This window comes from Ambystoma mexicanum, chromosome 13, assembly GCF_040938575.1.
Source record: "Ambystoma mexicanum isolate Mex_15411 chromosome 13, UKY_AmexF1_1, whole genome shotgun sequence".
Lineage (NCBI taxonomy): Eukaryota > Metazoa > Chordata > Amphibia > Caudata > Ambystomatidae > Ambystoma > Ambystoma mexicanum.
Window position 1 is genome coordinate 257312440 of NC_090938.1, and position 23357 is coordinate 257335796.

General features: G+C 49.3%; 1 protein-coding gene across 2 annotated transcripts in view; it reads left to right on the top strand.

Moving 5' to 3' along the window:
* Nucleotides 1–21183, top strand: part of LOC138521161 (zinc finger protein 586-like) — a 191989-nt gene extending 170806 nt beyond the window's left edge. For both annotated transcript variants that reach the window (XM_069633745.1, XM_069633746.1), the window contains 2 exons: nucleotides 4213–4308; nucleotides 20390–21183. In XM_069633745.1, the coding sequence (XP_069489846.1) occupies nucleotides 4213–4308; nucleotides 20390–21093 (800 nt within the window). In that variant the 3' untranslated portion in view covers nucleotides 21094–21183. The remainder of the gene's footprint in view (nucleotides 1–4212; nucleotides 4309–20389) is intronic.
* The last annotated feature ends 2174 nt before the right edge of the window (nucleotides 21184–23357 follow it).

Sequence of the window (23357 nt, forward strand, 5' to 3'; positions counted from 1 at the left end):
GGCGGAAGACCCTTCCAGGCGGTTTTTCCTACTTTGGACACTGCAAATCCTGAGACGCTCCCCAGGGCCATACTATTTATTACCTCTGGAGCACTACGTGGGAGGGCACAGTCCACCGGAATTTTCACACCAGAGGTCAGATACACCTCTGATGACAGAGAGACAAGGCGGGACACATGAGTGAGCCTGGATGTGCTTGATACTATATAATTGGGAGGATACAGTTCACTCGAGTTTTCTGACCCTGCGTAGGTGGCCTGCTACTTTGGACTGTTGATCCCACAAGCCCTTGCCTAGGATTTGGGGCCCAGTCCTTACAGAACTCCTGTGACGAGTCTGATACGCACACAAGTGCTGTGTAAACATGGGGGAGCCAAACAAGTCCAGCAGGGCATCCAAAACCCCCGGTGGCAAGAAGAAGGGCCCTATGGACACGTTTACCAATGTGGCTAGCCACGCTGTAGCGATGGACACGAATTCGGATGAGGGTGCCCAGGGCGGACAAGAGGGGACAGACAGAGAGGATAGATTGGCCACGCTGGTTCAGAGCGGGTTCCTGGCAGTGAACACTAAACTGGACAAAATAGTTGCCACCATCGGCTCCTTGAGAGCCAGAATAGATAAAGAAAGTGCAGGTGTCACGGAGACTGAGAGCAGGATAAGTGTGAATGAAGACACTATTGCCCACCACGGTCGAGATATATCCTACATCAAAGACACGATGAGCAAATTACAGAGTAAATGTGAGGACCTTGAATCCAGGTCAAGAAGAAACAATGTCCGCGTGGTCGTAGTGGCGGAATTCTTCGGCAAGGGCCAAATGGAGAAACACATAGAAGAACTTTTCAAATCCTTATTCGGGCCCGAATCGCTCTCTGAGCATTTTCTTGTGGAAAGGGCACATCGTACTCTAGCACCGATACCCAAACCAGGAGTCCCGCCACATACAGTTATTGCTCGCCTCCTGAATTACAGAGACAGGGATACGATCCTTCGCTTGGCGAGAGAGGCCGGCGCATTGCAATACGAAGGCAACCGCATACATATATACCCAGATTTCTCCACCTCTGTCCAGGCGAGCAGACACTGGGAGTTGGCGATCAGAGCAAGGGCCCTAAAACAAGAAGGGAGTTTCCAGCATAGGCTACCAGCCGAAGCTTAGTGTTGCCAGGCATTCCCTTCCACACCTAGCACAGCCTAACATGCAGGTGCTTGAGGGCTCCAAGTCTCGGGTGGAAGGGCCTTACAGGAGTCCAGAATGAGGAACAAAAGCCCTGCCTCAACAAAACCAGAAGCCAAGAAAGATGTGTGGGAACACTTAAACTCATTCTGTGAGTGACTGATAATTTATGAAAAATCCCAGAATGGAACCACAGAATTGAGAATTACAAAAACCAAAGTCGTTATTTTTGGAACTATATGCATAAGTCAACCTGTCGCTGTTTTGTCCTACCTTTTATGTTGACCCCAACCCTTATAATAATGCTTAATTAATCACCCCAAATTTACTATCTATTGCTGTTAGGTAAGAATTGATGCAGTCACACTGTGTGAGACTACACAACACTTATCTGATTGGTATTAGGTAACACACCTTTTGGTATAGGTCTGTACTACACAAGTTGATATGATATGATATGTTATGATATGATATGATATGATAGTTTGTTTATGTAGCACCTATAAACAATGTGTTTCAAAGCGCTAGTGAGACTGAGCAGCCAGGCCTATCTCTAGAGGGGTAAATGTGAGCTGTAGAGCTGTACAACTGAAATCTGTAAACACAAGTAGCCAAGTAACACTTACACTCAAGTTTTCAGTTATAAATAGTTATTTGTTTTATTAATATCAATTTTGAAATAAGCGTTCTTTAAAAAGGCAATTCATGTAACTGTAAAAACACTTTAAAATTACTTTTCAGAATCGGAACAAGTTAGTGGATAATCTTTGGATATGCTTCTCACACAATTCCTACACGCTGAGGTGACTTCAATCACAAGGACAGTAATGACATTTATATATTACACTAGTTATACTTTGCAGATTCTGAGGTCGCAAAAATGAAAGATTTAAGGATGGAAAAGGTTAACAGGTTCTCAGTAAATGTGAGGACAACTAAATCTTCCAATAAAATCTAGACCAGCCTTTCCCAGCAGTAACTGTTTAAAACAAGTTGCCACCTATGAGGGACAAACAATATCAAATTCAATGGGCCAAAGTCAATTGGAAACATTCTATGGAGCTGAGGCACTTCTTAGGATCAAAGTATTGCACAAAGTTAGAGAGTTTGTTAGAAAATCACTGGTAGGGTCACAGGCTCTTAAGCCTGTGAGAAACAGAGTTGGAGTCAACTCTAAAAGTAAGCCACTGCAATTCCCAACTTAGAAAAGCACAGCTAAAAGACAATGAGGTAAGTACCCCAAGTCTAAACAGTACCTGTGATTTGAAGAAGAGTGGTCCAGCTGGATTCTGTATTGCTACGGCGGTGCAGACCGTGTGTTCCTGAGCCTCAGTCCTGGGGACAAGAGGGAGGATGTTTGGAGGGCTCCTGCGGCGGTACTTGGGAGGTCGCTGGCAGCTATGGGCTCTTTACGGTTCAGCAGCACTATGCGGTTTCAACGCATAGTAAACAGCACCATTGTGGATCTCGGATACCGATTGGGCTTCCTTCACTCCTTAGGTTCTGCACTCTGGTTAGGGGACTCGAGCGCTGGTCGTCCTGCTTCTGGAGGGTCCTTAGGAGACTCCTGGAGCTTCTAGCCGAATTTCAGACGTTTCACTCGACTACGGATTACTCGACCCCTGGCATTCGTTTCCTGCAGCAATGAAGAAGTACCATCAGTTGTCGAAGATGTTCCAGTGGAGTTCGTCTCGGGGTTCGTTGGTCCCGCTAACGAAAGGGAAAAAGCTGTCCCTTCCGGACCTTCTTTGTCGAATTGAAAAGTTTCAGCACAGCAGCAAGGCTTCACCAGACAATTCAAAGATCCAGGAGGATGCAGCAAGCTTCATTCATTGTTTCTTCATCAGGTGTTTCTCCCAGTGGTCAATTCTACCTCTAGTCCTAAAACCCTCACCTTTTTAAGCAGGTTTCTCCTATTCATGCACATCAAAGGCTGTCAATCACACAGAAGGGCGACTGTCCTGAAAGGACAGCCAGCTAATCAGGACTGGTTGCATTCAGGTATTCCTAGAGACAAAGCACAGGGGAGTTACTGGACCCTCCCTCACATCCTGTCCTTCCAAACACACTGGAGCCAGAGGCGGGCATCAAGGCTGAAGCCTGCCAAAGGCAAGACAAACAAAGGGCTGGAATCTGTTTTGACGCACATAGTAAAACCCAAGAAAGACCTCGCAAATGCAGAATGGCGTAAAAAAAAGTCAGGCCATTTTGACAAAATGGTCACCCATGGGTGTGCTGTACTGCAGCTGAGGGTTCAGCATGCAGAAGAAAAGCACAATGGTAAGAAAAATAAACCACTGCCACCAGCCATTTGAAGTAGTGAGGGTAACATGAAAAAGTTACATTAGAGAGTAGGATAAGGGGCTACTAGGTAACCACCCGCAGCACTCCACATACAATGGTGTGTGCTGGACCAACAAAGAGAAAAGGTAAGTAAAGTCAATTTCACTTTACTATTTTTGGGAATGGTAGTTCACACAAGAAAAGGTTTTTTTAAAGGATTTCTCAGTGACACTGCACTGAATGTGCTGTGTGTCACCATACAATAAGTGGATGCCTAGGGAGTTTGTCAGACTCCAAAAACAGTGAAAACACATAATCCGAATCGGGTCAAAACACACGAGAGAGTGAGAAAAAGGTCTCACTCACTCCAGAATTAAAAAGTCCTCAAGTCCAGCAAAAGAGCTGGGGGTCTCTTAGGTTGAAAGAAATTAGCACAGAAATGAGAATTCTCCCTAACAATTGCTTAGAAGGCCAACCTTTGCTTATTGTGAACACTTATTACATAAAACGTCACTACCAAGTGGGCCATTTTTGTTTGTTGTGCACCCCTTTTATTTAACTGTTAAAACTATCTAGCTTCAGAGAATGAAAGCTATTATACCCTAGCTGTGTCCAGTGCTCCTTTATTCATCCCTCGTGATAGAAGACACATGAGTAGGGAGGGGCAGTCTGTATTGAGGGGCAACTGTATTAATGAGGCTGCGGTTTTGGATATGTGATGACTTCATATTTATTCTTTCATAATTCAGATGATCCCATTGTCAAACCTGCAATTTCTATCAGTATGCCTCCGAAAGAAGAAATCCAATCCCAAGTGGAACCAGTGCATCAGGAAATTGCCTCAGGTGAGTGACTGCCATCACACATCAGATAATTGATTAAATCGGAGTGGATTTAGCGTGAACGCTCTACATCTGTGAATTATCTGCCTATTATGTTGTCTGTTGTAATGGACCTACCCATGAAGAAAATACACATCAGTGAGTTGTGTGCAGTATGTGTGATTCACTGTCTGGCTATAATGTAATCTGGATGGGAAGGATAAACCTGGAAAAATTTCAAATTTTTCATTTTATTGTATAAAGTATTCCATGTAAATTAGTTATATCAGGCTTTTGGCATACCGTGGCCTTGGTTTTTGTCAGGTTGATTTCTAGACCATTCTCCAAGCAAAACTTGCTTAAAAGATTACACTGCTCATGTAGACCTGATGGTATCTTGGATATTAATACTGTGTCATCCGCAAATAAAAGTAACAACACCCTGTCAGTACCTAATACACAGTTACCGACATTTGTGGAATCCAGTAATTCAAAAAGTGGGTATACAAATAAACAAAACAATGTTGGGCGAGAGCGCACCCCAACTACATTATTGTTATACAAAGAAATAATAGCTTTCACTAAAGAAAGAGCAATGCATAGGGTCTCCAGTCTGTCCAAAAGACCACTACGAGGAATCAATCCATGTTAATAAATGACCCAACAGTGCTCTGGCATAAATATTCCCTCCTGCATCAAATAGGGAAATGGAAATGCCACTATAGTCTTCTGCATCATTTTTACCGCCCTTTTTGAAACACTGGGACCATTTCTGTCTTTGTCCAGGAAATGTGGGCAGAGTCAGAAACTGCTAAGTGATTAAATAATTATAATTATATTAAAAAGGCACCCAAATAACTATTTCATCTTTTAAAACATCAACTGGTATGTTGTCAGGACCCGGTGCTCTGCCCAACTTTTGTGAGCAAATTTCGTTGTGAACTTCCTGAAGTGTAAGTTGTAGTATATTCACAGAGGAGCTATCCAGCACTAAGGGCTCAATAGTGCCCATGGTAAACTAGGCACATGTCTCTTAATATTAAAAAAACGTGTACCAGATGTCTCTTTTGATGCTTGCATTTGGCACATTGAAGTGACCCTCCTCCCTTTTCCTTATTATCCTCCAGAATGCCCTAGAATCATTCTCATCCCCATTAACCACCGTTTTATTTGGCAAATAATATATTTTCTTGTGTGATGTTCTTATAGTAATGCCCGAGTTGACCATCACGTCCCTATTTTATACAGTTGAGCTCTTTGCTGGATTTAGCGAAACAATACTCTTTATCATACCAGTGTTTACAGGTCAGGGCTTTTTTTGTTACACCCCTTTGCGTGGTTTAGTTGCCAAGGGATAGATTGTTGCAGTTATATTAGCATACATCTCAATTTCTTTAATATATTTTCTTTTGCTACTGTGAGTGCTTTATCCAATTCTTTATCCCAGCAGGGAGGTATGAGTGTGTTGGAAAATAAATCTATGCAGAAACACTGGGAATGTGGTATCCTGGAATTCGCAACCATTTCCATTTGATGAAATGCGTATGTATACCACCCAAAAATTCAGAATTTGTCATGTCATTAGAGACTCAAATACCTATTAATATTTGTCTGTTACAAAGTCTGTGATCACAAATCTGTATTTATGATTGTTACACTCCACATATGATAAGCACATCTTGCACTGGTGCATTCTTTACAGGCCACTCTCTCTGGGCACTACAGGGTGTGTAACATGCCAGGCCATATATACCAGTTCTCCAGCATGGGGTCTGGCATGGATTCACATGCTCATGAATATTCCCCGTCGTCAGGCTGGGAATCCTCGGTAAAGAAAAAATCAGTTTTGTTTATGAACTGTCTTTCTTAGTTGTAACCAATCACTGGTCTCTAGGTCATACTGCCCCCAGCCAATGACTGCCCTCTTCCCCAAGCACCTCCCCTGGCAGCCAGCAGATTTTTACCGCACGTTCAAGTGTTGGGAGTCCTCGTGCTATAGCTCTTGAGCTTTTACTGCGTTTTGCGATTTTTCAAAGAGTTTAATCTAATTTTTTTCATCAATTGAGCCTCAAGCTCCACCGTTTCTACTTCCGATCAACGGAGACCCATTTCGGAATTTTCTACGCCCCTCAAGGGTGAAGTTTTCGTCGAGTTACGCTCTTGGAAGATTCCAGAAGACCTTGAGGCCTACCCCCGTGGACATAGCCCATGACAAAGGAAGCTCGACGCCCGGATCCAAGCTGTTCAGGAACTGCCCTGGATGCGGATTGCAGAATGTCTTCGAGGACAAGCATTCTAGATGCCTCTACTGCCTGCACGAAGACAAAATACATGTGGAGAAGGACTGTGCATTCTGCAAGAACATGTCGGAACGGACCATGAAGGATCGGCGGATCCGCCTCACCAACTGGCTGGAGGGGAAGAGCCCAGCGGTAGGTGAGAAGAAGAAGAGGTCCGAGCGGTCTTCTAAGTTCTTTGAGGGTGCTCCGGCGATGGGGGCCCAACAACAGGCTAAGCACTGCGAGTCCACGGGCACTGCAAGCGCCGAACTGTCGGGCCCCTCGACTGCGAGGCAGGGCGCGCTTTCACCGATGCCATCAACCACGAGCCAACACTCTGGCTCGGGGAAGAGAAAATCTGAGAACCTGGGTAAGCTTCAGGAGAAGCCCCGGTCGATCCCGACGGCAGCCGAGGGGGAGCGAGGCGGTGACCCTCCCCCCAAGGTGAAGGCCTCAGGCGTGCCTAAAGTTGTGAAGGTCTTGATTCACCCAGCTAAGGCCTCTATCGAGGGAGTCGTGCCAGCTCTGGCAAAGCCTGAGGAGGCTCCCCCAGTGGAGGTGACCTAGGGGCCCAGTGTTTCCCTGCCACCACAAAGGTATTTCTCTTTCCAGCCCATCGATAAGACCCCCATGAGAACCCCGGTGGAAAAAGAGGGCGGGGCCCGTGGCCATCACGGACACGGATACAGCCTCTGAAGAGGAGCTGGCTGGAGTCGTGAAGATCCTCAACAAGAAGTTCGAGGAGGTCCGGTCCCACGGGAGGGATCCCGACGAGGTGGACGAAGAGAGCGACGGCGGTGCCGTTGAGGTTCCCGTGGAGGCAGAGGATTCCACTCACCAACCATCACGCCCGTCGCAGCCAGTACCCGAGCCCCAGGACAACTCGGGAGCCATCTTGATGGCGATCCAGGCCTTCTGTATGGAGATAAGGACCAGGTTGCCCTTTCCCCCAACGGACGATCCAGCGGAACCTGGCTTGTTGGGGAGCCCTCCAAACAATCGGAGAAGAGTTCACCCCCCCCCCCCCCCCGCCCTTCCAGCCTTCGCTGCCCTCTCAGCCTGATCCTAGGGAGGACACGGGAACGGAGACGGCCACGACGGGGACGGATGACGACGGTGGTGACGACGGGATGGACCTTCCATCACCACCACCCCCTCGGCCCTCCTCATCTGCCGACGAAATTGGCTCTTTCCATGCCATGATTGGCAGGGCATCCGAGCTTTTCACACTCTGCCCCAAAGAACAGAAGAAGGAAGGTTTCCTCTATCCACGGCGTGAGACCAAAAGGAAGACGGTCCTCTTGGTCCCGTTACTTGATGACATCTGGGACGAGGGGCTGTTGCTCCTGAAGAACCCGTCCACGACTCCTGCCAAGAAAGACCGGTACGAGAAGAAGCACCAGGTCCCTGATTCCGCCCCTCTTTGCCTTAGGGCACAGCCGACCCTGGATTCGGTCGTCTCGGCGGCGGCCAAGAAGAAGGCGGCAGGGGCTACGGCTTCGTCTTCCACCTCCCCCACGGACGGCGAGGGGAAGAAGCTGGATGCCATGGGGTGACGGGTCATCTTGTCGTCGGCGGCGACGACGATTAAAGCGGCCAATGCCTTAGCGATTGCGGCCCGTTACGACAGGGAGCTTTGGTTTAAGATAGCTCCTCTGCTGGACTTCCTCCTGGGCGACAAGAAGGCGGAGGCACTAGAGATCCTGCAGGAGGGCGAGGTGGAGTTAGACCATGCCATAACGGTGGCCACGGACATTGCTGACATCGGTTTCCGCCAGTTGGGCAACAGTGTTGGTCTTCGACGACATGGTTGGCTCAAGGTGACCGATTTCCGCCAGGATGTGCAATCCAGAGTTTTGGACATGCCCTTCGACAGGAACAACCTCTTTGGCAAGACAGTGGACGAATCACTGCAGGCCATCAAGGCTGACACGGAGACAGCCCGGGCCTTGGGGGTTCTGCAGCAACGACGGCCGTCCTTTCGGAACACCGGAGGCAAGCAAGGTGACTCCAAAGGATTTGGCGGCGGCTCCTTGACGTACCACCCGGCGGCCCGCTCCTCGTCGCAGGAGGCCTACAGAGGACGTGGCAAGTCAGGAGGATCTCGTCGTCGCCAAGGCGGCAAGGCCACCACCAAGCAGGACTGAACTGGCCATAGCGTCGGGCCCCAACCTGAGCACCCCGGTGGGAGGCCGGCTGGCGAAGTTCGTCAGCATGTGGGAGTCCATCTCCATTGACCGATGGGTGCTGGATGCCCTAGCCCGCGGACACACTCTCGAGTTTCTAAAGAAGTGCCCCAGCATTCCTCCTGTGGCAGGAAGGAAAACCACACCCCTCAACTGCTGCTGGAAGTAAGGGCGATGCTGAAGAAAGGAGCCATCAAGCTCGTCCCAAAGAGGCTCTGGGGCTCCGTAGTGTACTCTCGGTACTTCCTCGTAAGAAAGAAGACCGGCGGTTGGCGACCCATCCTGGACCTTCGTCGGTTAAACAAGTACATCAAGGCCCAGAAGTTCCGAATGGTTACCCTCTAGCACGTGCTGGGGCAGCAGGAGGAGGGCGACTTCCTTTCGTCGCTGGACTTGGATGATGCTTACTTTCACATCCCCATTCTAAAAGGACATTGAAAGTTTCTCAGGTTCGTAGTCCAAGGACGGCACTACCAATTCAAGGCCCTTCCCTTCGGATTGAAGTCGGCCCCCAGGGTATTCACCAAGTGTCTAGCACCGGTGGCGGCGCGGCTGCGCCTGCAGGGGATCCACGTCTACCCCTACCTGGACGATTGGCTCATCCGAGCAAAGACCAGAGAACTCGCCATTGAGCATGCAGCGAAGACCGTCCAACTGCTCACGGATCTGGGTTTCTCCATCAACTTCACCAAATCCCACCTGGTTCCATCGCAGGTCGCATTGTTTTTGGGAGCCAAGCTCGACACAGTAGCGCGACTGGCCTCCCCGTTGGAAGAAAGGACGACTGCCATCATGGGCAAGGTGCAGCGACTGTTGGCCATGGTGGTGGCCAGGGTGAGGTCCATTAAGTCCCTTCTCGACCTGATGTCCTTGTGCATCTACCTAGTGTGCCTGTGCAGACTGCGGATGCGGCCACTGCAAGAGTTCCTCGATACCCGGTGGATGCAAGCAGCGAGCAGCTACGAAGACAGGGTCCCGCTCAATGAGGCCTCCCGCCAAGCGATCCGGTGGTGGGGTGCCCGCGCGCATCTGGCGGCGGGTGCGGACTTCCAGACCCCGGCACATCAGGAGACAGTGATGACTGATGCCTCCCTGGAGGGGTGGGGAGTGCACACCTGAGATCGCCACGCAAGAGGCCTTTGGCTCCCGGAGGAGAGGTCACTGCATATTAACATCCTGGAGCTCCGAGCCGTGTTCTGGGCTCTCAGATCGTTCCTTCCGTCCCTCAAAGGTAAGGTGGTGAGGATCTTCACTGACAACACCACCACGATATTCTACATCCGGAAGCACGGAGGCACCAGATCCCCAGCCCTATCCACGGAGGCCCAGGATCTGTGGCACGGGGCCGTCGCCCAGGGGATGTTTCTGGTGCCCTTCCACCTGGCAGGAATAAAGAACACCATTGCAGACTCGCTCAGCAGGGAGCTGCGCCCGTGCCACGAGTGGGAGCTGCGGCAGGCTCAAGTGGATCGGCTATTCCAACGATGGGGCAGTCCCTAGATCGACCTACTGGTGGCGAACACCAAGTGCCGGAGGTTTGCCAGCAGGTTTCCCCAGCCGGGGAGCATGGCCGATGCCTTCTCATTCCCCTGGGACGGCTTGTTCCTGTATGCGTTCCCGCCGTTGCCGTTGCTGCTGCAACTCATCAACCAACTCAAGAGGTCCCGGTGCAGGAAGATCCTCGTCGCACCGGCGTGGCCGAGACAGATCTGGTTCCCGGACCTTCTGGACTTGTCAGTGTCCCCTCAGTCAAGCTGTCGACGGACGCGGATGTCCTCTCCAGAGAAGGGGGTGCCATCCTCCATCATGATCCAGGGTCGCTGAACTTGCAGGCCTGGCTCCTGCAGCACCAGAGTTTGGAGGGTACGATATCCCAGCGTACTGCAAGGAGGTGCTTGCATTCTCAACTCTTAAGTGCTATGGACATAAGTGGAAGAGGTTCTCTGTCTGGTGCGGCGCACAGAAGATTAACCCTCTGCGGATCACGGTCCCTCAAGTGCTGTCGTACTTATTGTCGTTGGCCAAGGCGGGGCTGGCCCATGCCTCCATCTGGCGGCTATCTCCCGCTACACCAGAACTCCGGGGCGCTCATCACTGTGGTCCCATTGCCTGGTGAAGGAGTTCATAAAGGGACTGTTCTGATCGTTCCCGCCGGTGAAGGCTCCGGCCCCGACTTGGGAGCTCAACGTGGTGCTGACCACGCTCATGGGACTGCCATTTAAGCCTCTGCATTCTGCACCGATGAAGTTCCTGTTGTGGAAAACAGTTTCTTGTGGCCATCACATCCGCACGACGAGTGGGAGAGATCCAGGCCCTCTCCTGTAAACCTCCATGCCTGACTTTCCACAAGACGAGGGTGGTGCTGAGGACGCACCCCTCCTTCATGCCCAAGTTGCCGTCGGACTTCCATCTTAACGAGCCCTTGGTGTTACCTGTTTTCTTCCCGTCGCCTTCGTCGCCGGCCGAGAGGACTTTGCACTCGCTGGATGTAGCTAGAGCGCTGAAGTTCTACGTGGACTGATCGAAGAGTTTTCGGAAGACATCACAGCTGTTTGTGAACTTTGGACCTGTGAACCAAGGGAAGGCCCTCTCCTAGGCTTTCATTTCCAGATGGCTCTCCGGCTGCATCATGCACTGTCACCGGTTGGCAAACCGACCATTGCCCGGCCGACCGTGAGCCCATTCGATCAGAGCGGTCGCTGCTAACACGGCGTTCCTATCTGGTGTGCCCCTGCTGGACATCTGCAGGGCTGCTACGTGGAGGTTGATGCACACCTTCACGAGATTCTACTTTCGACCGGTATTCCAGGGAGGAGTCCAGGGTCGGCCAGGCAGTGCTGCGCAACCTGTTCGCCTGAAGGTGGGCCTGGTGAGGAGGTAAAAGTTGCTTAATGTTGAGTTGATGAAATGCTTAATGTTGAACCTTGCCACCTCCCGTGGTTGTGCATTTGTGTACTGCTATGTATTCTTGTATTCATGAGCATGTGAATTCATGCCAGACCCCATGCTGGAGAAGGAACAAGTTACTTACCTGTAACTGTTGTTCTCCAACATGGGTCTTGCATGGATTCACATGCGAACCCTCCCTCCTACCCCTCTGCGGCTCTTCCTTTGGTCCTACTGTGACTTTACGTGCTACCAAATCTGAGGATGGCTGCCATGGGCGGAGGGGCTTAGGAAGAGGGCAGGTATTGGCTGGGGGCAGTATGACCCAGAGACCAGTGATTAGTTACTACTAAGAAAGACAGTTCAGAAACGAAACTGAAACAGATTTTTTCTTTACCGAGGATTCCCAGCCTGACGACGGGGAATATTCATGAGCATGTGAATCCATGCCAGACCGATGCTGGAAAACAACAGTTACAGGTAAGTAACTTGTTCCTTAGGTGAACTGTTGCATGGCACAGTACTCACTGGGCATTTGTGAAGGCAAAGTTGTGTGGCCATTCCAGGTGGGGTGACTGTGCAGAGTACATATCCATTGGCCAGGACTAACGGAGTTCACACATAGCGTGCACCGTAGGAATTGCACAGCCTGGGACATCACCTAAGGTCATACCCTGATCACTGTAACCACAGGGCATGATCACATACTATGATCACTGTGCCCTGCATGGGCCGTTGCTGCCCAGCACATAGTACAATATAGTGCCAAAGGGTAAGCCATGCCTTATGGGCACTACAGAGACCGTTACAGACCATAATCTGTAGTTGTGCCACTATGGCCACTGTGTTTGGACACATACTTGGAATCTGGTTTTATATTCTTTCCCTTCTGTCTCAGCTCTGGATATTACAAAGGAGCACAACTTTTATGAAAGGAGAGGGACTCTCCTTCAAACGACTGTATCCTGGCATCATCCTTGTTTTTAGGAGGATTATGTTGCAATCCAGTCATGCCTGGAGCAGACCTATAGGGAGCTAGACCTTGATCTGTGAGCCACTTTCCGGTACCACCCTGAACTTGTTCAGCAGGAAAAGTATAATTGGTGATTACACAATGTACATCCGGAAAGCTTTTGGGTTATTGCATGACTGAAGATCTTGAACCTATCCTTTCTAAACATCCTTACAAAATGCAGGGGGTGTGGCTTGATGGCCACGTGAGCAGAGGTGCTCTTGGAGGAGCTCTTGTCGATCCTGAAGTTATCCGTACAAAAGGTGCAGATGCAGTAGCTCTTTGGAGATGAAAATATGAGCGTGAGTTTATGAAGGTGCAGTGCACACATGCTGGAAGTTTGGAGCCCACACGGTTGCAGGAACATCAGCAACAAGCGTGTGCAGCTCTCGATACGAGGACCCGAATAAGGAAAAGGGCAGACACTTGAACACAAAGGAAAATCCAACTGAGTGGATGTGCCGCCCGAGACGCGTGTAGCAGGAGCGCAGGCTGGACAACAGGACAGGGTACCCCCGGTGTGACATGAATGGACAGGGTACCCCCAGCGTGAGCATGAATGAGCGTATTATGCTCTGAATGGCCGTGGTTCCACGCCACAGAAAGCCGGAGACCGCGCGGTGAGTAAGGGCAGCCGGCGCTAGGACCGCAGCGGCTGTGACATAACCGCGGTCGGAACTTGCAGCCCGAAAACCGAAGCATTCCAGGCATCCGGGAGAGGAGGAGTTACAGACCCCAGCCCCCAGGAGACGGGGCCTGCGGGACCTCATTGCCGTGCGCCTGGCAACTGGCACGCGCACTCGGCGCAGTGCCCGACAGACGCGGACAGCAGCATCCGAGGGTGCCACACGTTAACCTGCAAGAATGGCCTGATTGCTTGTGCGGGGCCCATACAGGTGGGGTGAAGGAGCAGCTGGACCCTGTGGCTGTGTGCGGCGGCATCCTAAAGCGGGAGGAGGAGCTGGGACATTGTGTGTGCTGGTCACGCGTCCCGGGCTGCAGGGATAACAGCCTGCAGAGGATCGTGGATCAGGCACAGTAGCAAAGTGAGAGACGAAGCAGGAGGCCAGTGCAACACTCATACTTGTCTCTCAGGTGATCAGAGAGGCGAGCACACAATCTGTGCACAGCTGGTGCTGCCCTCACCTGTATTTGCAGGCTAGGTCCCAAATAAAAGGCCCTTAACATTGCCCTACCCCACGGCGGATCAGAGAGTATCCTGCTGGTAAAGATACATACGTGAAGAGCAGATCCTGAATGAAAAGGGGAGCCGTGGGTGTTATTGGCACAGAGTGAACAGTGGGGACAACTACCCCGAATGGCCTCAACCACCTAGCGTGCACTACATGGTGAGGGTGGGCATTAAGGGTGTGACACGTCTGGACCACATTTGGAGTACTGGTGACTTTGTTCGGAACCACAGCCTGCTTTGACACCAGGTGCCTGCTCCACAGGGTAGGCGGAAGCTGGATTGGAGTGCAGCCTTATAGGCCTACGTGGGAGGTTACAACCCATTCCAGTGGCGCATAGGTTGCCCCAGGAGTCTTTGCGTGGCCTGTTCAGGCCCTGGCTGTAATAGCTACCTGGTCCTACTGAAGCAGGCCAATGGCGAGGCTTGCGCACAAATCGGCTGCAGCACGCCATGTCCAGCAAACCCTTGAGAACAAAGGGCAAGCAACCCACGTTAGACGACTACGTCAGGACAGCACTGGGCCCGGAAGGAGCCAGAAGTAAGGACAAAACCCTGACTGGAAGTGCAGTCACCATGGGCACTAATCAGGAGGTCCTAGCGGCGATCGCGGACCTGAAAGTGGCTTGGGAGACCAAATTGGAACTGGCTATGACCGAACTGAAGGCGGCACTGGAGCTTAAATTAGGAGCGGTACAAGAGGAGGTGAACCTCCTCCGGCAAGATGTCAGGTCACTGGCAGAACAAATGGAAAACAGCGGACTGTAAAACTCATAAGGCAGAGATTCATGCCCTAGTGCAACGTGTGGGCAACCTGGAGAGCAGGACAGAGGAGGCAGAGGGACGCGCCAGAAGGAATAACATCTGCATAGTTGGCTTGCCAGAGGGAGCTGAGGGACCCAACCCCACGGAGTTCATTGAATACATGTTACTGCAGGAAATAACTGGAGGAGTGTTATCCCAGGGGTCTGCGGTGGAAAGAGCGCACAGGGCCCTGACGAGGAGGCCGGCCCCGGGTAATCCCCATAGGCCGGAGATCGCCAAGATCCTGAACTACAGAGACCGGGAAAGGATCCTTGAACATTTTCGGAAGGGCGGCACAATACAGAGAGGAGCGGGAAGCATAACTGCATACCCAGATTATACCCTGTTGGTACAACGCAGCCGCATGAACGTTGGGACTGTGAAGAGACGATTGCGCGAAGCAGGTCTCAAGTATATGTTGCTCTACCCGGCGAAGCTGAAGGTGTTCCACAAAAACAGGAACCTGTTTTTCGAGTCCCTGGAAGAGCCGATGGGGTGGCTCAACACGCAGAGCTGCCCCCAGGAATCGGGCATCCAGACAGGAGAAGGTGATGGAAGAGATGAGTAAGCTGTGTGCGCTGCACCGTGATGGTCGCAGCCTAAGACTATGGGACTTGATTATTGATTGGTTGTAGCACATGGGTAGGCTAGATAGTTGGTAATTGGACATGATCCGAGGGCACTGAGATTGCAAACACATTTTGGGAGCCTCGCAGAGCTAGTCCTCAAACCCCCATTTAGACTAGTTTAGTTAGGTCACTGGTAGTCCAGTGACACCCGGCCGGGTTTCTGTCCTCGGCACACCAAGGCAGAACAAAACGCGGGGTCGCCTGAGATCCAGGGATGGAGCTGGGCATTTGTTGGGGAAGGGAAGGGTGGGGAGATTTGTTGGGGTTTGTGGTTGGGAAGTTGGGGAAAGGAATAGTTGTTGGGAGGGAAGGGGTTAAGAGCCAAAATGTTAATCTTAGTAGGCTGATGGTGGTGGGTAGGTGGAGGGCGGGACATCGTATCCATGGGGTCGGGGTGCCTTAGAGTGGCTACCTGGAATGTCAAGGGCCTCAACAGTTACTTGAAGCTCAGCAAGGTGATGATGTACCTGAAAAGGATGAGGATTGATGTGGCACTATTGCAGGAGACCCACCTCACCAGGGAAAATTGGAGGTGGTCAAGAGGAAGTGGAGGGGGTGCATAGCGGGAGCCACTTATTCGGCATATGCTAGGGGTGTTATCACATGGGTGGCACCGCATGTGACATTTCAGCTGCTTCAAGCTACGGGGGACCCGTAGGGAAGGTTGCTCATTATGGGAGGTATGTTGGAAAACTGGGAAGTGTTTATTGTAAACCTATTTGCCCCCAATGAAGATAGTGGCTTATTTTCGGACTCTGTATGGCAAGATTGGCCCCCTACTAGGTGGCAGGAACCTGTGGGGCGGTGACTTCAATTGTGTGCTTAATCCCGTGGTTGACAGATCAGATAACAAGTTAGACAAACCCGCTTCGGCCGCAAGGGTATTACAGGCCCTCCTGAGAGACTTTGACCTAGTGGATGTCTGGAGGCAGTTGCACCCCACGGATAGGCAGTATTCTCGCTACGCAGCACCACACGACCTGCACACGAGGCTGAACTACGTGTTCACCACTACAGAAATGGCTGAAGAGATGGGAAGCGTGGCATATAAGGCTAGGGTGCTCTCGGATCATTCCCCCCTGGTCCTTGAGTGGCTACACCAACCTTCTATGACACAGATTCCTACCTGGAAGCTTAGAGCCAAGGCTCTGCAAGACCGGGGATTCCGGGAAGACTTAAGGGAGGCGATCTCAAAGTATTTCGAGATCAATACCGGCAATGTTCGATCTCCGTGTGGGAGGCATTCAAAGTGGTAGTGCGGGGGATTGCCATATCGAAATCTAGAGGGCTCCAGGGAGACAAAGAGCGGGAACTGCAGGGAATAGAGGAGGAGTTGGAGGACATTATGCACAGGGGAGGCACCTCTTGTGAAGATGGGGTCAGGATGAAACAGCTGCAGCAGGCTAGCGGGGAACTTTGGGATAGGCTATGCAAAATAAGCTATAAGAAATATGTGGAGAGACAGCATGTGGGCGGAGATAAGCCGGGCAGGTTGCTGGCCTAGCTATATAAGAGTGAGGCGCCACAGCCGGTGAACAGGGAAATCAAGGGGGAGGGAGGCCGGATCCGGAATACCCAGGAGGGTGTGAATGATGAGTTCCTGGGATACTATAAACGCCTCTATGAGGATGAGAACCCTGGCAGATCGAGGGACTACAAAATCCTCACGGCAGTGCTAGCAAACAGGCTTGAGCGAGTCATCGGTAAACTGATACATCCTGACCAAACGGGCTATGTCCCAGGCAGGAACATAACGGATAACCACAGAAGATTGCACCATATAATAGATCAAACAAAGGGGGACCCGGGTGAACTGGCGATAGTCTCGCTTGACACGGTTAAAGCCTTTGATTCAGTTAGATGGCCCTGGCTATTGGCGACTATGGAAGGCTATGGAATGCGGCCAGGGTACCTTAGGTGGGTTAAAATGTTATATAGCTCCCGAATTGCTAGGGTTAAAACGGGTGCTACTATATCGGACAAATGGCAGCTTAGCAGGGGCACTAGACAGGGCTGCCCTTGGTCGCCCATGTTATATATACTTGCGTTGGAACCATTGGCCGTCTGTCTGAGACAACAGTACGAGGAGATAGGGGTCCGCACTGCCGGGGGCCTGCATCTTGTCTCATTATATGCTGATGATATACTATTGTATCAGCGCTTCCCAGAAGAGAACATACAATATATTCTGGAAGTAATGGAGCGGTACGCCACTCTCTCCGGCATAGCGGTTAACCCCAAGAAATCCAGCATGTTCCCCTTGAGGAGATACAGGTTTGTCCCACTCAGGGACTTGCCGATATTACCAATACCCTGGCACACCAAGTTGTTCCGTCATCTCGGAGTTCATATATACCACACGGCAATAGAAGAACATAAACATAACACGGAGAAGGCAGTGGAAGGCATTAAAAATAGCATGCTATTTTGGTCTAGACTACCCTTGGCCATGATGGGGAGAGCTGCTCTACTTAAGATGGTGGTCTTGCCCAGGATACTACATTTTTTTGTAAATATCCCGCATGTGATCCCTAGGCGCTACTTTGCTAGTCTCCACAGCTTGTGCAGGGGCTTTATTTGGCATAACTCCAGGAACAAGGTGGCTCTCTGGAAATTACTGAATTTGTGTGGCATGGGATGAATTAACCTGCCGAACTTTGAGTTATATTATTTGGCGGGACAGCTGCAGTATGTGGCGAGGTGGCTGTCTGAGGAGGAGACGGCTGAAACCAGGCTGTTGTGTATGGAACCGTCTCCTTTCTTCCTCAGAGAAATAGTATGGCTATCCAAGCCAAGGGTTCTAAGGATGGCGAGGCTGTTGGTGCTTGGCGGGGAGATGTGCCAAAGGGCATGGCAGTTGGTGGGATACCCGGCCCCGTTTTATATGCAGGTGCCACTGGTGGCACTATGTAGAGAGGACCCGCAATTGATATACGGGGTCTGAAAATACTGGGAACCGGTGGGTCTGGCCACCATGGGAGATATAGGGCAGGATGGGGAGGCATTGGAATTTCAGACACTGACAGAAGATACTGGGGTGCATAAGGGGCAGTATATAACCCACTCCAGAATGGTTAAACGAGTGTGAGAGAGGTGGCCGGTGGTAGTGTTAGCTGAACAAACGGATGCTGCCATGGAAACAATATGACATCTCAGAGGGAGGGTGTGAGATATCCCGGATATATGAGCTGCTGGGATCCAAAGTGGGGAGGGAATTGCTCCAATTGAGACTACTCTCGGAAGAAGAGGTTGGGGAGCCCATGTCGGATGGGCTCTGGGGTAGGGCCCAAAGATAGCACAAAAAGGTGTGCCGGAACGCAAGGCTCCAGCAGATCCAATTGTGTCACAAAGTATATCTCACCCCCAGGAAGATCGCCAGGTTCAGTGGTCAGACGACGCAGAGATGCTCCAGGTGTGGGGAAGAGGAAGCCGGGATGTTACATATGTTTTGGGCCATCCAGAAGTGGGAATATTTTGGTCAGAACTGAAAACACGCTTGGCCGGAAAAGGCATCACGCTGGAGGTAGAATCGGCCTGGGCATGCATGCTGGGGGGTTTCCCTAGGCCATGCAATTTAAGGCACATTAGCAAAATGAAGGTTCTGGCATACATCCTCGCCCAACAGAGGATTGCGATGTGCTGGCAGGCTGCTCAGAGGCCAAGGATGGAGTTGTGGTGGGCGGACCTCTTGAAATGGGCAGAGGCAGAAACGGCTGCTTGGTTTGATGCGGTCTGTAGGGGAGGGGAGGAAGAGGTAGGACCCCTAATAGAATGGAGGCAGTTGGTGGCTATGATGGGCTCCCCCCTGCCCAAATGCAGTGATGACCACACAGATAATGTGATAACGATAGGCCTGCCGGCTGATGCGCAGGCTGTGGACATAGACACATTGGCTCAAGTTAAGGGGGGGTGGGAGCGGGACCAAAGAATGCAATTTGTGAAGGTTTTGCTGTCGAATTGGTCTTAAGCGTTGCAATGTTTGGTGTGTTGATAAAAAAATAAAATAAAAATTGTTTAAAAAAAAAAATCCTTACAAAATGCATGTGAACTTCCAACCTGGTACTGAAAGAACCTCAAGTCTCCTGCAGTCTGCCTATATCGCTTCGACCGACCTGTGTCCAAATAGTGCCAGTTGAGGATTAAGTACACTATCGCATATGGACCGGTACCATTCCTTTAGCCTGCACATATTCAAGTAGCATCTTGGGGGACCAAGGCAAATTCCTGCTCGGAAGAAAAATGATGCAAATTGTCTAAGCATGTGATGCAGACTATGAGCAACAAGAAACATACATGTGCACCTAGCCCTCCATATAAGGGGTGTATCGGCCACGTTTACTCCATAAAAATAGACAAATATTGCAATTTCTTTTTTAATGGGGAGTAAAAATACTCCTAACATAAAATAGGAATCTGATACATGGAAGATTGTACCCCTGCTTTCACCCACACAGCTCCATGGATAAGTTTGGAACTGTAGTGCACGTAGTAACACAGGAAGAAACTACTATTATAATTGCCTGATCGGAAGAAGTAATCATGTATCTTTTAATGAGCATACATAACTAGGTGCAAAGAAATAATTATTACAAAAACATTTGCGCTTTCCAGTTAAAACATTTTTACTAGCTTATAAAATACTCCCATTGGGATTTGGAATTTCATTTTTACTTCCTAAAATTTTTTACTCCCATTGTTAAAAAACAGGGAGTAAAATTCTCCCACTCCCAAATCTGGAGCACTGCGTGCGCCAGATGCTCACCTTTAAACCTTTGACAGACGGCATGCAACAACTGGCATGAAAGACGCAAAAGTAAATATAGGACAAACATAATAAGTTAAAGTACCTGATTCAAGAATTCAAACACGTATAGGAAACGCATCCTTTCCAAAAAAGGACTTAAAAGGAGATGATTTTAAGTGCAGTTCCCAGACCCAGCCACTAAATGCAAAAATTTGAACTGGCATTTGGGCAGCACATTTAGGTGAGGAGAATCTCACACAAAGTGGGTGTTGTTTTTAAACTGCAGCTTTGCTATAGAAAAGGCATCTTCTAAAGGTTTCTAAATGCAATGTTATTTGGAGCAACGTATTGACTTTAAAACATTTCAATCCAACAGGTGATGGAAGCTCGAATAAAGAAAGGGAAATGAGATATCGCACAGCAAGACCTGATAAAACACCAAAATATAAAGGATTTCCCGTGAAAGTTAAAGGGAAGGGCACACATTCCAGACGACCACTCTGGCTGGGAAATAATCCAGACCTGGAAGGCAATAAAACTGCCCAGTGTGAAAGTGGTTTCAGTAACCCAGTATATTCAAATGTACAGCATGATATTTCTCAAAATGAACCCCATGGCAATTACAATACTTTTGAGGGTATTGTGCAGGAACGCTGTCAACCACATGTATACTATGAAGGTGAAAAAACATTTGCAGTGACACAACTTCAAAGACAAGAGAGCACCCATCCCATCGAGAGAGTTTACAACAGTAATGAAGGTGAGAGAAGCTTTGGTTGGGCAGGATCTGCAATTGAACAAAAGACTGCACATGTTGGAGACAAACAGTATCAATGTACTGAATGTGAGAAAAGCTTCAAACATAAAGAATCTCTGATAGAACATCTAAGAACACATACAGGACAAAGACCTTATCAGTGTACTGACTGTGGAAAAAGTTTCATTCGGAAGAGGACATTGATTGCACATAGACGAATACATACAGGAGAGAGACCGTATCAATGTACTGGTTGTGGCAAAAGCTTCAGTTTGAAGCATAATCTTAATACCCACCAGAAGACTTGTAGACATTTTCTTTAGTATAGAAAAATGCATTCCATTGTACCAAATAACGAACCTCTTTAATGTAACCCTTGCACAGGTGGAATCATTAAAAACAACACAATGTAATTGGCTGTGGAAAACACGTGTGGTTATAAGCACATACTGCTGACATCTCCTCCTTTGAAATTCATTGCTCTACAGATTTAATTATGGCAATTTTTCTCGTCTAGCCTCAATTTCTTCACACCCAATATCTTTGAACTGTGGTTGCTTTCCAGTGTTCTCTCTCTTTTCATGTCTTTTGTGATGTCCTTGTCTTTAAATGTACACATGGCTTAGCATCTACCCTTCACTGTTTGGATGGTTGACCCAAATTGCCTTTTATTCTACATGTTCTTCCTCTCATGTCTACATTTCCACCATTCCTTTTGTTTATTCTCTTTTTAATACTTTTCTTTCCTTTTCGTGGTCATAAAATAAGTACCCCTCTAGCACAGATTAGATTTGCATGAGCTCACCTGTATTTTCCTTCCTACTTAAACCCTAACGGATGCACTACACAAGTGCTGCTATGTCTTGTAACTCTTTCCTTCATACTTGTGGGATAACTTCCCCTATGGTGACATGGCTGGATCAAGAGGCAAAGCAGCTCTATACATTAAAAAGAAAACCGAATCGAAGTGCACGTCCAATCCAGACCCATCCCTATGTAATGCCACTACCAGTCGCTTTGTCTGTACAGATGGGTAGGAGAATCTACCAGCCGCTGGGAGTTTTTTGATTTTACACCCCGATATCTGTAGTATCACTCTGTCAAGCTCTTTGTTTGTAGTGCTTGGAGCCACAACATTTCTGGCCTGATAGCGCATGCTGTGTCATTTTCTCCAGATGGGAGCTTGTATATTGTCTACAACATTGGGAGTTGTTTATTGGCATCCGTCTCAAATACATTTCAGGAACTATATTTCAGTGAGGGTGAGTATTGCCTCTTTTCTCAGTCATCTAGATGCAGTGATTAATTCCCCATAATTCCTAGAGCTAGAAGCGACTTCTTAAATCCTGTACCACATGAGGGGGTTCATGGTGCAGGTATGTCTGCTCTAGGCTTCTGTTAGGCCAATGGCCGAGAATGATCTTGAACTGCTGTCTCTGCAGCCTACTATTGTCCCTCAAACTGATGTAAATCCTGGACCTACAGTATCACCCATGGTTGCCTGCTGGGACAGGCATGCACTTCACCCCTGCACCCTGGTGCCCTTTGTTCAAGGCCAAGAGCTTGTGATACTTCACTGGCCTGCATCACACGTGTTCGTCTCAATAGGACTACCTACTAGTTTCATCTAGACACACTACTTTGTACCATTGCTTGTCGATTCACTGCATTTTAAAAAATGGCAAACATTTTGGATTATCCTTCAGACCCTTGAAAACAGAAAAAATTAAAGGCATCACCTGTGGCTTTAGACTGAACACCAACCCCACACAACCTGTGAGAGGCTACCTTGTCTGCAGAGTTAGGGTCTTTCATTCGGCCCATGCAGTTCTCTTGGGTGGACCTATGCCTAAAATCAAAATCCCTGGATTGTATTGAAACATCCATGTGATGCATGGAGAGTCATGCAGGCGCTTCTTTTCGCTAGAGTACCTGCTTCATTTAAGGCCAACAGTTTTTGAAACTTCACTGGCCTGCTTTACACATTTTCTGGATCATGCAGACTATGTGCCAGTTCCACCAAGACACCCCAATTTGTAACATCACTTGTCACTGTATGTGTGTGTGTTGAAAAATGGAAATCTTTTGGAGGCTCCATCTGACCCTCTAAAAGACAAAAAAGAAAATACATCACCAGGACCTTCAGACTGCACATAAAGTCCATGAAGCCTTTGAGGGTACCATATCCGAAAATTGTTGGCCATCCATTCATGCCATGCCATGGTATATGCCTTAATTCAAAATCTCTGCATTTCTAACCGCTGTTTGGCTCCTCTTCCCACAGGCATGGGTGTTCTTGTTAACACGTTACTGCACTTTGTTTAGGCTACCCGAACCCTCTACCTTTGTGGTCTTTCATCAAGATCTTATAGCAGAGCTTCTAGCTAACTTTGACTTTGTGCCCCCTCGCCTTACTTCTCCATATCGGTAGCTCCTCCTCCAGCGTTGCCACTGTACCTGCAGCATTAACACAAACGTCAGCCCTGTTGCCTCTGGAGTCACTTTGCTTTTATTAGCAGTGCCATCATCTATTCCTCAGGATTGCACGCCGCCTCTCAAACCCATGGATGCAGATGAGCCGAATACT